Source organism: Salvia hispanica, chromosome 1 (assembly GCF_029641045.1).
Source record: "Salvia hispanica isolate PSC_SH4W2 chromosome 1, Shi_PSC_v1, whole genome shotgun sequence".
In the NCBI taxonomy this organism is placed as follows: domain Eukaryota; kingdom Viridiplantae; phylum Streptophyta; class Magnoliopsida; order Lamiales; family Lamiaceae; genus Salvia; species Salvia hispanica.
In genome coordinates, this window is record NC_142692.1 from 44,258,265 (window position 1) to 44,274,580 (window position 16,316).

Sequence of the window (16,316 nt, forward strand, 5' to 3'; positions counted from 1 at the left end):
AATGAAGAGAAAAGACAAGGAGGAAGAGCGAGGGTCCACTGAATCAACCAACCTCACCATACGTATTAAAATACTAGAATTTGTATAAAAATACGTATAAAAATACTAGAATCCGCAGGGGGTTGAGGCGGGCGTTGTCGGTTATGTTGTTGGCCTTGCGGATACTGGCGCCAGTGGCATCTGGGCGCAGAAGGTGATGATGGCGCCGAAGGAGGTGAGGCGGTGGCCGAGGTGGAGGAGGGGTGGACGTGGCCTTGTCCCGGGAAGGAAACCATGAATGCATGGATGTTTTTCCCGCTGTTTCCTGCCATATCTATTGCCGGTGTTCTTCTTCTTTCTTTTGTTTTTGTTCTTGTTTGATTTAAGATGGAGAGAGAATAGGAGAATCAGTATCAAGAAAGTTAAAATGGTCCACCACCACCTATAGTGTTTGTGGTTGAGCTGCCTGAGTTCGAGGCAACTTAGAGGTAGACAGCACTTAAGGGACTTTTTGATGTGATGGAATGAAATGAGGATGAAATAATATGAGGATGAAATGATATGAGGATGAGAATGAAATGACAATTAATTCCATTCTTGTGCTTGGTAAGCGCGGCAAGAAATACAAAGGGAATGGAATTGTTATTCCTTATTAATTTTACCAAAAAAGATATTTATTCAAAAATATTTTTGTCAAATAATTTTGGATCATATTTATTTTGTACAATACACGTAAATGAGTGTGTGCATATGTGGTATGTGTGTTATTTTTTTCAATTATTAAAAACTTTAATTTTAGTTTTATTATAAAATTTAGATGATATTAAATTTAAAAACTTCATAATATAAGATAATATGTTGAATTTTGTTAAAATTTAAAATAAGAAGAAAGAAGAATGAAATGGAATGGAATGATCATCCGTTAGCTAATGGAGTGATCAGAATAACTATTCCCATGTGGAATGGAATTGTGACGCCCCGGATTTTTGTTTCCCTTTTATCGAGATAAACCGAATTTAGTAGCATAATTACTTTCTTTTCGAAGCCGTGTGGATTTGTAATTGTTGGACTATCGTGTGATCTTGGTGCAAGAATAATTTACAAGTGGAAAGCTTAAAGACATGCTGTTATTAAGGAAATATTAAAGTATTGTGAAGAGTAAGAATTTTGGATGCAAAAGAAAAATATTAGAGATTGGCTTGCTTGGAGGAAATAGAAATTTTAAGAAATATAGTAAATACATGCAAATGCTTACATGATTTAAAGGGACAACACACACACCTATACTACACCATTCATCCCACTAACTCTAGTTAACAAGTTTGGAAGTAGTCTAATTTGGTATAGAAACTAAAGAGCTACAAGGATAGATTTTCTTCCTCTTACTCCACCCTCTTCCACCTCGGTTCTTGCTCCACTAAGCTCCAACTTGACAGCCAAGAAAACCTACAATGTTAACAACAAAAGAGGATTGGAAGTTGTCAACAAAAGAGCTAAGACCTAAGCTTTCACAAAAGTAGTAAGATGGGGAGTGCAACATATCAACCAATCTGCCAAGTCGAAGAAAAGGACAAGAACCAACATATCCTCAAATGTCATATCTCTCCACTAGAATTGGAGATAATAGAATCTTCCATGAGAAGTCATCGCCTAAGCCCACAATAGAGTAGCAGATTCTCTTCTTCCATCATCCAAGGCTGGAGAAACAGTAAGATACTAGTCTCCAAGATATACACAAGAATAGGCATGGAAACCTACTTACAAGCTCAAAAAGAGAGCAAGCTGGCAGTCGAAATTAGTAAGGCTTTTTCCCCAAGATTGAAGCACAAAATGCCAATATTTGAGCACTATATAAGCAGCCCCATCTCCCTTCTCCTCCCCTAATTTTTGATACCACAAATTCACTCAAAATAATTCAAGGAGCACGGCAAGGAGTGGAGGAGGAGCAAGGAAGAGTTGAAGCAGGACATCCGAGAGGACTCATCAAACTTAGGTAACTTCACAACACACTCTTGCATCATTTAGGGAACACCATAGATAGTCAAAGAACTTAGAAGCATAGACGCTCAAGAATCAAGTTCGAACATAGCGATGCTTTCTGCTAGAATTAAAAAGTATGAACCCAAACAGTTGAGCAAGGACACATATCACACCGTAGGCTTCATATTCAAATTAAGGCATCAAGTCTTTCTTCTCGAATAAAGCTACTGCCCCAAGGAACATAAACTTAAGAATATCAAGCTTCGAAAGGGAATTAGCTTAGTAGTTAAGGCTGCCCAGCGACGGAAAACATCGCCGGACGCCGGAGAAGAGAGAGAGAGGCGTAAGGGAGAACGCTGCCTCTCAATTTACAAATTTGAAGAAAATTGGAATAGGAGAAAGGGAATTCACGGTGGAAAAGATGAGTATAATTAGATCAATATTGCATATTTTTGGGCGTAGATAATAATACAAGTGGGCTGCCTAAATTGTTTATTATTTTCTTCTTGCTTTTGGGTCATTAAATTATTAGAGTTGGGCCATGGATGAATTAAAAGAAAAAGGGAGAGTCCGTTAGAGAATAAAGAGATTGGGCTTGCCCATTCAATTAAGGACTTGATTTAATTTCTAGACCACTCTTTCTTTTAATGTTGAGGCTTCGGTATTTAAGAGTCGGGCCAAATAAATCCTTTGTGGGCTAGATTTAATCGTGGAATTGAGCTTGGAAAATAAGCAATTGATAAAGTTAATTTCTGAATAATTAATTAGTTTTCTAAGATGGAAAAAACGTCGAAGCTGGGGACGCGAAGGGCGACGCCCCCGCGACGTCATGGGCGGCCTTAAGAAAAATTCAAAGAAAAGATTTAAGAATGAATTTACTAATAATCCATATTTTATTAAATGTTCAAGTATTTGTTTTCGAGAAAATAGAATTTCTCCGAACTAAGATATAGGTGCTACCCAGTAGGATGCATGTATTCTTCTAAGGCGAAATAATTCAAGTACTAATTAGCGTGTCACACTATTTATTTTCAAAAGATAAATTGCTCAAGGGAAAGTGAGATCAAAGCGAATAATTGAATTGAAATAAGCATATCAGGTGGGTTTTCTGTTAAGATTACAATTTTCACAAAAAGTATTTTATGTGCTTTCGTAACTAAGTATTTTACGAGCTTTCTATTTAAGATATGATTGTGGGCTTTCTTTTAATATCCAGCACATTAGTGTGGGTATAAATCAAATACTTGCGAAATTATGAAAAGAATAATCTTTTCTAAAAAATGGAACTATGATTCTTTTCAAATTGTTGTCATGCTATAAATGTTTGTTTTGATGAATTTAATTGAATGGAATGGAATGGAATTGAATGGAACGGAATGATGGGTGACCATGGGAGATTACCACCTCCCCGGCACTTGACTGGAATGGAATGATGGGTGACCGTGGAAGATTACCACCTCCCCGGCACTTGACTGGAATGGAATGGATTGATGAATGGAATGGATTGATGAATGAATGGAATGATGAATTATGAATTATGAATGATGAAAGAACTTAGTGATGCACTATTTTTTAGCACTAAATAAACCTGCAAGTATACAGAGTATATATAGTATAACTAAAGGTCAGTACCGGATATTGAACATGGGGAAGGCAAACACAAAGTGTCTACCCTCTACTAGAACTCAATTACTATCTGGAGAACGAGAATTTTTGGAAAACTTTTTGAAAACAGAAAACAATTGAAAACAAATAACAACTAGATGTGAATAAAACACGGAGACGATAGAGATAAGGGAATCCCAAGGATGTGCGTTCACAGTTATGGTTATACAAATTCCAAACTACAGTACCCTAGCACAGTTATTACTTTGATAGGACGAGTCGCCTAGCTTATGCTCATGCGATGCAAACGTTGATTACAAGATTAGGGTTGTCAATCCTAACACGTAACTCCAAAAAGCTCCTAAAATCCTTGAAAAGTCCTCACTCTCAATTAACAGTGCCGTTTTAAGGGAAACTAACTGTAGTGTCTACTAAGTGAATCTAACTCGCTAGAACTCTATCACAGTTACAAAGCAAGTTGTATTAAATCATACAAGATTGTGTCACTCAATCATGCAACATCAGAATTACTTAGGGAAGAAACAAAATAAAAACAAAACGGATATTAAATAGAAAACTAAAATTGTTTAACCAAAGTCGTTACTAACACATCCCTAGAATCCTATGAGTTTAGTTACACATAATGAAATAAGCTAAACACATAGATTGAAGGGAAAACAATTTGAACATAAAACTAAAGCAAATAAAACTCGTAGGTTGAATCCTTATCGTTCTTGATGTTCTTAAAATCCTTCTCCAACTCATTGCACAATTGAAGTACTCTAGCTTTTGATCTCTGTGAATTATTTTGCAAGTATAAGCTCTCTCTTTTGATGAAGCTTGAGGTCTTATTTATAGGGGAATGCCAATCCTTGTTGTGGAAGGAAAAGATCTTCAAAATATGGTAAATCTTGGAGCAAATCTAAGGCATCTCGGATTCGCCGCCTTTCTCCGGCGGGCCGCCGCACCTTGGCCGGCGGTCTCCACGTTGGAGTCCAGAGACTCTGTTCCTTCAGCGGCAGGCCGCCGCACGACTTCCGGCGGTCGCTGGGCGAGACGTCTCTTCTAAGTGTAATTTTTCGAGGCGGACCACTTCACTACTCAGCCTGCCAGGCGCCGGCAGTCGCTGTACAACTACGCGGCGGTCGCCGGTCACTGTCTAACTCCAGATTTTCAGACTTTGCGTTTTGACTCCCTTTTTCGGCTCAATTATGCACATTTCTCACAAAACACGTCAAAATACTAAAATAGACAAAATATGCAAATAATGGACGTGTAGAGTGACTTTGTTATAAAAAACGGACCAGGCCTTAAAATAGTGTAAAATCCGAGCGTATCACTTAGTCTGTAGTTGAACTTTTAGCTCACAAAAGAACTTAGTGTTGGGGTTTGTATACTAAAAGATGCTTCGAGCGTACATGCCTTTGTACAGTCAGCTTGTGCATGCATACAAGAAACGCCACATCCACTTGTTTACCTATTTATGAGAATAAATAATATAATATAAATGGTTTATTATTGAAATATGATAAACAAGTCTAAGGCTTTTTACTAAGAAGGTCAAGTAGGGAAATTCGATGAATCTCCTCATGAGTTTTCCAGTAGGGGACTTGGCCAGATCTAGTAAGAAGAAAAACGTAATCACAACCTAGATAGACTTTGGCTACCTATTGGAACGGTTGCGGTGTTTGTGATAATTCTCTCTTACCTAAGAAGAGATTAGTAACACCGGTGTGGTAAAACACTGAAAGGATCTAATCCGAAATGTATTCTTTATTGCTATCTACTGAAAGAATACATTTAAGAAAGTTTAGTATTTTCTAGTCTATGATATTAATATCAATATTTTTTATTCAATCAAACGCCACTTTGACTTATCAATATGTGAGAGTTTGTACGTAACTCAAGTTCATGATATCTTGGGTGGTAGTAATTGAATAACATGAAGGTATTGGAATATTATTTCATAGAATTCGCGTGCCCAGTGTGGTATGATTAAATCCCTAAAAGGGTGATCCCCAATGAGGTGTTTGAAAGAGGAATTTATTATTCAGAAAACTGCGCAGTTGGAATTTATTCCACGAATAATAAATAAAGTTTCAAACTAGAAAAACTCTTTGGAGAATTAATTTAATTCTAGTCAAATAGCAGACAAAAGAATTAAATTGATGGATCAAGATAATCTTAAACGCGGGAAATATTATAAAATAAAATGGACCCATGTTATTTGTAATTTGGTGATTTAAGTGGGAGGGCAATATTATTCTTTAGTGGAATAAAATAATATTCCATTGATAATATATTAAATCATGGGTCATTTGATTTAACCCTAGCCGCCGATCACTCGGTTTCTCTCTCTCCTTCTTGCCTCGATTTTCGAGCCATAGAACAAGGAGATCTAGGGTTTTGGTTTGTTCTAGTCTTGTTCATTCTAATCCATAGAATTGAATCGAGATAGATAGATTGATGTAGTGTTCCTCCTAGATCTCATCAAGACTATTTTGATTGTTCGAGATCCGCCCACACGGATGAGTAATCAAGGACTAGGGAATAGGTTGGAAGATTCACAGTCGATAAACCAAGGATCTCCGGGTGGTGCAGCTAGCAACTTCGATCCTATGATGGATCAAAATGAGGTAACAATCGAATCTACATCGAATATGCATGATTATGTGTTTATTTGATGTTATATCTATAGATCTATGTAAATTGCATGAAATTGGAGTCGAATGCATAATCAACTAAATAGATCCGTTGTAGGACCTGTTTGGTTTCCGTGTCTTCCATTGCAGTAGTCCCAACAACTGGTATCAAAGCCAATTTTTAGGCTCTGATTATGTATTTGATTAATTGAATTTTTCGAAAATTATAGTGTGGAAACTTGGGATTTTCGAAAATAATGCAATATGTGTTGGATCTATGTTTTTCTTGATTTTATTTTTGGATCTATGATATGATGTTCTAGATCGATGAAAGAATATTATGAATCTTGAATTTTATTCAAGTTTTTCGCAAAAATATTCTAGATCTATGATGAACAACATTAGATCTATATATTCTAAGTAATATATACTAGATTATATGTTTGATGATTACATATATGTATGTGTTTAAGTGAATATATGTTTTTGAATCAAGAAATAAAGTGGTTCATGATTGAATACTTGGATCGATGAAAGAATATTATGAATCTTGGATTTTATTCAAGTTTTTCACAAGAATATTCTAGATCTAGCAAGTATTCATAGATCTATAGTTTTTATGTTCTTAATATGCAAGAATAATTTAAATTGCTAATCGCTAGATGTTTAAATATGCATATTTGATATGAACATAAAAGATTGTTACAAATTAAGAAACGATTAATTAAGATTTAAGATCGCGGTCAAGCGTAGCAACCGCGATGAATCGAGTTAATTAAAATTGAAAAAAACAAAAAAAAAAAAAATTTAAACTAGGGTTTCGAAAAACCCTAGCTTCACGCCGACCAGGAATCGCGACGGAGAAGGAGCTCGGGGCGGCGGCCGGCGATGGTCGTCGACCAGAGGGAGCTCCAGTCCAGTGGGAGAGGCGGCAGACGGCGAGCAGGCGGCGGAGCTGTCGGAGGCGCGTCGGATCGATCTCGATCCGACGGCATGGGCCTCCGGCGGCTGCTGCAGAGGCTGACTGATGACGACGGCGCTGGAGGCGACGAATCGGCGAGGCGGCGGCGCTGGAGGCGCGTCGGGTCTGCCCAGATCCGGCGACGTGGGCCTCCTTCGTCGTTGCAGCGGCTGATCGACGCTTGCGGTGGCCAAACTCGGCGTTTCCAGGCGACGGCGGCGGTGGCGTACGGTGGTTCCAGTTGGCGGTCGACGGCGGAGCAGTTCCCGAGGGCCAGGGGCGGCGGCGGTGGCCAGACGCGGCAGCGGCGGCTGCTGCGAGGCAGTGGCGGCCCAAACCCTAATTAGGGTTTGGGTTGCATCGTCTCGTCGTCTCGTTCTTCGTTTTTCGTGCTTTCGTTTCTTAAGGCGCAAGCTATTTATAATTGTGGTTTAAAATCCTAAACCTAGAATAATTAAAATATCTTGTGGTAGTTAGAATGATTTTGCAATTAAGTCAAGATTCTAATTTAAAGAGAATAATTGCTTTCCTTAAAAATTTGCCAATTGGAATAATTAGGTCAAATAAATTGATTTAATTTGTTAATTAGTTGATTTTGATGGATTCTTTCCATCTAGATAATATCATAATAATTAACATAAGGTAATTCAATATTTGATTGATCTAATTTTTGGCTTTTCCTTAAAAGGATGGAATTTTAAAGAATATTCTCTTAATATGCTTTCATGTTTTAATTTTAAGGTTTAATTGAAATTGTCTATATTTTAATTGGTGTGTTATGGAATTGTTTCCTAGATATATACCTAAGGAAAAGACATGAGTTTTTCAATTGTTTTAAACCTTCAAATTTTCGAAAATTACATGTATAATAATTGGATGGATTTTAATTGGAATCCTATTCCTAGTTTGAATTTTGTCTTTAATATGATGTAGGTGAATTTTATTTCATCTAGATAACATCGGTTTAATTAAAGAAGTGAAAAAAATTCATTTGGCATTAACATGCCACTTAAATCCTAAATTATTAAAGTGTTAAATGATTAATTGAATTTTAATTGGAATTCAATTCCTAGTTTAATTTGAATTTTATCTTTAATTTTGATGAAGGTGAATTTGTTTCATCTAGATAACATTAAATGTGATTTAAAGGTATGAAAATTCATAGAGCATTAATTTTGCTATTAAAATCCTTAATTATTTATTAAGTTGAATTTTGTCTTTAATTTTGATGAAGGTGAATTTTATTTCATCTAGAAAACATCATTTTGAATTAAAGATGTAATAAGATTCTTCTTGTCATGTAATTTTAAGAAAGCTAAGAGAAATTTAGTTCTCAAATTTAATTGGTGTGTTTTAAATGGATTTAGTCTTAATTGGATAAATGCGGATTTATATATCCAAGTGGGCATTTTAAATTGAGACTTAGCTAATGTTTTATGATATATACCTAGACATTAATTTTAGGATAATGATGGATTAATTCTATCTAAGTAAATCCTAATAGTATTAAAAGGTGATTCTAATAATCAAGATACGTTATTTTAACTAATAATGTATGATTGTTTAAGATTGGACTTAATATCTAGATAATCTTGTTTATGTGAAGATAGAATTTTAATTCTATCTTTTTTTTTATGCTTAATTAAATGATCAAGTTTCGTCATTATGTTTATGTGAACCTTATGTAAATGTGTTTACATGTTTTATTGATGATTGATGGATATTTAATTTGAGTTATGATTTTATTTGTTAAAATCTAGTTTAACTCGTGCATCGCCTATGTACTTATTGCCTTGCATGCATAGCTAGTACATGTTTAATTATTCTTTGAATGTGGATAACTGCCTTATCTGCTTAAGTGATAATTAAACTATTAAAACCACCAACAAGAAAATATGAAGCGATAATTACAACACGTTTGTATATGGCCTCCATAAAATTGGTCTTAGTGCGAAGTAGTGACCGGCCTGTCTTTACGGGAGGAACATTACCAGTTCGTAAGTTTGGACTTCTCTAGATAAAGGTTATTAAAATCGTAAAATTAGTTTTTCAGTAATATCGCGACTGGTCTTTACCGGAGCAATATTGCTGCGAAATTATAAGGATTGTATTTTAATAATGCTTAGAGGGAGCTATAGGAGGAGGTGCTTGTCCGGTTCGACCTTTCTTTAGAGGAGTTCACGCACAAGTAAAGAATCGTTAGTGCTTAATTTTATGGTTATACGCTTTAGCATTGTTAGTCAGCCATGCCATTCTTATGGTCTCTGGACTATCTGACGACATTGTGGCCAGTAAAAATAATGAATTTCTTGCATGAATATGACACGGCTTCCTAGTAGAAGAACGTTTGTGCTTGATTTTTGTGGATGTAAAATTGATGAATTGTTTTGTGGTTATTTGCAATTCTTTGAAATTTTACATGTTTATATTATTGGTATTTGTTCTCAGCTTGAACGAAAGATGATTGATACTTGGGATATTTACTATGCCATACTTAGTTCGAGGAAGCATGACTCTGAATTGTTTAAGGAATGGAAAAGTAAGCTTGATGTTGATCGTTTGATCAATGACTTGAGGTTGATTCTCAGCAAGAATCGTCCGCCCACATACCGTCTACAAGGAGAGGACAAGGAGTTTCGTGATCAGTGGCATACCGTGGAATGTCATCTCAAGGGCTTCCTTTTAGCCGGTGTTGGCAATGCCCTCGAGAGGTTTGACAAACCCAAGAGGCCGTTGGTCAACAAGCCCAAGTGGTTTGAAGAAAAGTCCTCTAAGGTAAGAGCTGGTCGCGCTGTGGAGCATTTAAGGAGTGAGGTATTGGAAGAGGGCCATGATGTGGGCAAATACGTCCTAGTCATGCATGGCTATTTCCATGAACTTCTATTATCGGGGGGGAAAGTTGACCCAGAAACCCAGAAGATAATGATCCTTGATGGGCTTCCAGATAGCTTTAATGAAGTCAGAGATGAAATTTTGTTTAGCGACAAAACGTTTTCAATTCTGGAACTTTATAACAAGCTTGTGAATGCTCAAACTGAGATGAGAAAAAGGGGTGGACTTTTGAGATGATCATGTTCAAGTCAGAAGAGTTTATTTTTGCTTTTATGTTTACATTGTTGAATTTTAAGAATTTTTGATATTGTTTGGTTTTGATATCACATGGATTATTGATATGGAATTTTATTCCTAGTTTATCAATTGTGTTTTTGGATTATCGATGTCATTTTATAATGCTTGCATTATTAGATAAATGAAATTTTGATTATCCAATTATTTATGACATCAAATATAACATGGTTAATATCAAAATGTTTACTTGTGATTAAATTTGTTGATTCAATTATTATGAAGTTTTCTTCTAGAAATATTGATTATTAAGTTTCTTTAATCCTTAAGTCTTTTGAACCATTATTTTGTTGAAGAGTCAATAGAACATTAATGTTCGACATGGATTCAATACAAAATAAAATGATCTTATGATCGCGTTTGTTCAAATAAAGGTGTAAGAAAAATAATCACAATAATTGATTACAAGACAAGTAAATTAAAATTCAACTAGAAACAAGATAAGTATTTATTATAAATACTAGAAATTCTTGTATAGTAAATATAGTGTGCACATTAAAATTATTTTAATGTTCCAAGCCAAGAGTTAACTATTTAAATAGTTGATATTTTATTTATTTTGTTGTGAAAGTGATAATTAAAATAGTGGGAGCTTTTCTTAATGAATAATTAAATTCTAAGTGTTTAATAAGAGCGTCATGGCTTGTTTTATTAAACTAGGATGAATTTAACTCCAAGCACTATTTAAATTGTTTTAATAGCCTTAAAGAATATTGAGACTAGTATTTTTCTACTTTTAAAAGTGGGAGCTAAATTTTGTCTCATAGAATATTCATAAATGGAATTAAGGTAATGTTTGATAGAGTTAAAAGGGTTCACACCCTAGAATGAAAGAAGTGATGAATTGCACACTTTCTAAGACTCTAATAACATTAAAAGACATTTCCAAGTTAGCTATTAAAATTAGAATTGCTTTTGGATTTCCAAAGAAAGTATTTCTAAAGATCACAACAAATGGTTAAATAAATGAACTCTTGGAATTTATGACTATAAAACAAAGAATGCAATCATTCGGTTTTATTTTGTCATGAGGACTAATTTCCAATTAGTCATTGTGATGAGGTAATTATATTCATATATAAATTTACATCACAAATTATATAGCAAGGTTAATACCAAGCAGTTGGTATTATATAATTAAAGTTTTGAGAATCATATTCAACATGATTAAAACTTGATATTTGCTATAAGTATTCTACTTTAATTAGTAGAAATTCAGAAGGATCAAAATAGTGGATTTTGATAGAGGAATATGTATAAGTGCACTTGAGAAAGGCACATAAAATTATTCCACTGGATCAAAGGGCCTAGAAATATTTTGATCAAATTATCGTGCTCCTTAGCAAGAATTAAGGTTATAAATTACAAGTATATTTTCGTTTTATGTACTCTAGAAAACTATGTTGGTAGATTCTTTTAAAGAATTATAGTTTTGAGTACATAGTGGCCAAAGCCTGCTTTGAGTATAAGTGGGAGAAAATGTGTGTGAATGTGTAGCACAAGGCCAATAAAGCGGTTGGTATACTCGAAAGCATCCTTTGAGTATAAGTGGGAGATTGTTGGGGTTTGTATACTAAAAGATGCTTCGAGCGTACATGCCTTTGTACAGCCAGCTTGTGCATGCATACAAGAAACGCCACATCCACTTGTTTACCTATTTATGAGAATAAATAATATAATATAAATGGTTTATTATTGAAATATGATAAACAAGTCTAAGGCTTTTTACTAAGAAGGTCAAGTAGGGAAATTCGATGAATCTCCTCATGAGTTTTCCAGTAGGGGACTTGGCCAGATCTAGTAAGAAGAAAAACGTAATCACAACCTAGATAGGCTTTGGCACCTATTGGAATGGTTGCGGTGTTTGTGATAATTCTCTCTTACCTAAGAAGAGATTAGTAACACCGGTGTGGTAAAGCACTGAAAGGATCTAATCCGAAATGTATTCTTTATTGCTATCTACTGAAAGAATATATTTAAGAAAGTTTAGTATTTTCTAGTCTATGATATTAATATCAATATTTTTTATTCAATCAAACGCCACTTTGACTTATCAATATGTGAGAGTTTGTACGTAACTCAAGTTCATGATATCTTGGGTGGTAGTAATTGAATAACATGAAGGTATTGGAATATTATTTCATAGAATTCGCGTGCCCAGTGTGGTATGATTAAATCCCTAAAAGGGTGATCCCCAATGAGGTGTTTGAAAGAGGAATTTATTATTTAGAAAACTGCGTAGTTGGAATTTATTCCACGAATAATAAATAAAGTTTCAAACTAGAAAAACTCTTTGGAGAATTAATTTAAATGGACCCAAGTTATTTGTAATTTGGTGATTTAAGTGGGAGTGCAATATTATTCTTTAGTGGAATAAAATAATATTCCATTGATAATATATTAAATCATGGGTCATTTGATTTAATTAGTAATTTATCTAATGGGTGAGCCCAACACTTAAGTCATTCCATGGATCCCCAACCTAGCCCAACAAGTCCATTATAAATAGTGATGAGATGTGGAAACCCTAGTACACCACAAGTTACACCCTAAACCCTAACCCTAGCCGCCGATCACTCGGTTTCTCTCTCTCCTTCTTGCCTCGATTTTCGAGCCATAGAACAAGGAGATCTAGGGTTTTGGTTTGTTCTAGTCTTGTTCATTCTAATCCATAGAATTGAATCGAGATAGATAGATTGATGTAGTGTTCCTCCTAGATCTCATCAAGACTATTTTGATTGTTCGAGATCCGCCCACACGGATGAGTAATCAAGGACTAGGGAATAGGTTGCAAGATTCACGGTCGATAAACCAAGGATCTCCGGGTGGTGCAGCTAGCAACTTCGATCCTATGATGGATCAAAATGAGGTAACAATCGAATCTACATCGAATATGCATGATTATGTGTTTATTTGATGTTATATCTATAGATCTATGTAAATTGCATGAAATTGGAGTCGAATGCATAATCAACTAAATAGATCCGTTCTAGGACCTGTTTGGTTTTCGTGTCTTCCGCTGCGGTAGTCCCAACACTTAGTAAGCTCGGGCCTTTTAAGAAAAATCCCGTGTGTTACTATGATGGCTTGACAACTATATAATGTATGTTTTGCTTTTCGGCACGTGTCCACTGAGTACTTCTGTACTCAGCGTTGCATGCATTTATGAATGTGCATGTTGAATGTCAAGAGGATGGAGTGATGATCGGAGTCGATGTAATAAAATAATCAAGTGGAACTTCTAACGATTCGTGTCTTCATACACGAAGTCATTTAGTCAGTACTTATTCCGCTGTGCTTTTAGTATTGTAGAATCTCACCATTCTGATTTATTTCAAGAGATGTTTATTCTATTTTCAAGACCATGTAATTAAATACTTGGCTTCTATGATATCAATCGATTTGGTCTTTGTGCAAATACTCAAGTTCTAGCTCTTTTCTTTCCCCGCTTTTTTAATCCCACTCATTAGTGACAGGAATAATGACTCCTAAGGGAAAAAAAAAATACTACTACCAAGCATAGTAATGGAATATAGGTCGGAATGATATTTCATTGTCTCATTCAGTGTTTTAAAAACCGAATCGGACCGACCGGTTCGTCCGTGAAACGATGTGCTGTCCGGTTTGGTTGAGCATGTTAAGCCGCTTTGACTCGGTTAAGCCGCCAAGTTTGGCAGGAAACCGGAAATCAGTTCAACCGGTACATTTAGGGTCCGTTTGGTACACGAAATTGGAATTGAATTGGAATTGGAATTCTATGGAATTGAATTGGAAGGAATTGAATTCAATTCCAAATCCTTTGTTTGGCCAAATGAAATAATTGATATGGAATTGAATATAAAAAATTGAATGTGAGTGTGTTGTGTGTGCAGTGTGTGTGGGTGTGTGAATGTGTGTGTTGTGTACTGTGTGTGCTGTGTTTGTGATGTGTGTGTATGCACTTTGTGTGTGTGAATGTGTGTGCGTGTGTGCAGTGTGTGTTGTGTGTGTGTGTGTTTGAGGATGTGTGTAGTGTGTGTGTAAGAATGTGTGCTTTGTGTGTGTGAATGGTGAATGTGTGTGCTGTGTGTGTGTGTTTGAATGGTGAATGTGTGTGCTGTGCTATGTGAATGTGTGTGTTGTATGTGTGTGTGCGTGCAGTGTGTGCGCGTGCTGTGTGTGTGCAGTGTGTGTGTGTGTGTGTGTGCTGTGTGTGGGTGCAGTGTGTGTGTGTAGTGTGTGTGTAGTATGTGTGTGTGTGCAATGTGTAAGAATTATGCATTGTGTGTGTAATTTAATAAATATTTGGAATTCCACTACTTTTTATGTGGAATTCAAATTGTGAAATTGGAGGATTTGGAATTGAAATTCAATTCCAAATCCAAGAATTTTTCTAATACCAAACAATGGATTTGGAATTGAAGACTTCAATTCCAATTCCACACCTCCAATTCCGTATACCAAACGCTTAAATTGAATTTGCTGCAATCCTATCACAGCGCTCTCCCTCGTCCCCCTTCCGCCTAAACAAGCTGCTCCAACCCCAAATTCAATCGCCAGCCCGCTCCAGCACCGTCGGTCTGCTTGATCGCCGCTGGAGAACACCTCGATTAGGCAGCAAAAGAAGCTAGAACAGCGCTTCAATGGTGAAATGAGTAAAAGAGTAGAGAGAGACATTGACGTGAATGAATTGAGAATAGAAAGAATGTGTCGTGTGTTAAGGATGAATTTCCTTAACTCGGATAATTTGCGTCGAACGTCGCGGGAGCTGTTGCCCGACGATCACTCCGGCATCAAATTTAGGGGTAAAAGGTAGTCGCCGGAGCTTTGCCGGTCGATCAAACCAGGAATGATACGATAAAAGCGTAAAGATAAAATAAAAGGATAATTGATATTTCTTCAATAATGGAAAGGAATAACAAAGACCCTATTTATAATGCTAAATACCCTAACTTAAGGAACAAGAAAATAATCCTAAAAATATGAAAAGATATGGGAAATCAATAGCTAACTAAATAGTAAAGATATGGGGATAATCTTTGGGAATATGCCGTATCAACTCTCCCACGGTTAAAATCCACCTTGTCCTCAAGGTGGGAATCGGGAATCAAGAAGCAATGAAGAACGCCAATAACAAGCTTAACAAGTTATCCCTCCTGGATCAAATGCACAAGTGTCCTTCAAAAATATCTTTACTTGCCCCATAATAACATCTTAAGACTGTCAACACCCATGATCATCGGCTGATTTCTTGAAGCAATTCCCCCAATAGTCCCTTGGTTTGTCAAAATAGACTCGACCTCTCCGTCGAGGATGGAAGACTTTGCTCTACGTCGAGGATGGAAGACTTTGCTCTACGCTGCACGGCGATATTAATAATGTCGAGGCTGCATGGTGGAGAGAGTACAACCTGTTGAGGCGGGCCAATAGGCAGCGGCGCCGGTGATAGTGTATCAATCCTATCGAGGCTGCACGTCGAAGTGATTGCAGCTTGTGGAGGCGGCGGAACAGCATCAACAACGGAATGTTCAGGGCAGGATCGGCTTTGAGTTATCACTGCCGGGGGACTCGCCGAGGTTGTACATGTTGGGGTTGAGTTCGGGGCGGCCGCAACAGGGGCAAGAGGCGCTGTTGCAGAGCAGCGATGTGAACATGAGGGCAGCTGTGGGTGGTCATGGTGCGAGCTTTGTCGCAAACACTCGAGCTCTTCTCTACCTTGAACCAGTTTCTCTTTGCGCGGGGAATCCTGATTGGACTTCTCCAACTTCTCACCCTTTTCAACTCCATTAAAACCCAAAGAAGAATCGTGAATCCTCTCGGTAGAATCAGCAGAACCGTCCTCAACCCGATCACAATCAAGAATCGGCAGCGGCGGCGGCGGCGGGTTGTAGGTTTTTGGAGGAGGCATCTGCAGGTAAATTTGGTGGGGTAGGGCTGTTGTTAGCGGTGGTGGTTGATACCAGCAGGAATTCATGCCGAATTGATGATTTTTGCCGTGAAGCTGTGTAGCATCTGGCGGCCGTAGGTGCTGCCAATCCAGGGAA

The 16,316-nt window shown here is 36.7% G+C and overlaps 1 protein-coding gene and 1 long non-coding RNA gene across 3 annotated transcripts; one reads left to right on the forward strand and one right to left on the reverse strand.

Annotated features, from left to right (window-relative positions):
• Positions 1–1,178: 1,178 nt before the first annotated feature.
• LOC148933894 (uncharacterized) lies at positions 1,179–1,687 on the reverse strand. Its single transcript, XR_016134755.1, has 2 exons — positions 1,562–1,687; positions 1,179–1,425 (listed from the first exon to the last, which is right to left on the reverse strand). It is a non-coding gene; the product is annotated as an uncharacterized LOC148933894 (long non-coding RNA).
• On the forward strand, positions 1,625–10,381 carry LOC148933895 (uncharacterized). 2 transcript variants are annotated; one of them, XM_089063351.1, is made up of 3 exons: positions 1,625–1,972; positions 6,079–6,200; positions 9,616–10,381. In XM_089063351.1, exons 2-3 carry the CDS (start codon positions 6,093–6,095, stop codon positions 10,234–10,236), a joined length of 729 nt encoding a protein of 242 aa, XP_088919477.1. In that variant the 5' UTR covers positions 1,625–1,972; positions 6,079–6,092; the 3' UTR covers positions 10,237–10,381. The 2 variants fall into 2 exon arrangements, with proteins under 2 accessions (XP_088919477.1, XP_088919476.1); XM_089063350.1 differs by having other exon boundaries at positions 1,629–1,972; positions 6,049–6,200.
• Positions 10,382–16,316: the final 5,935 nt, after the last annotated feature.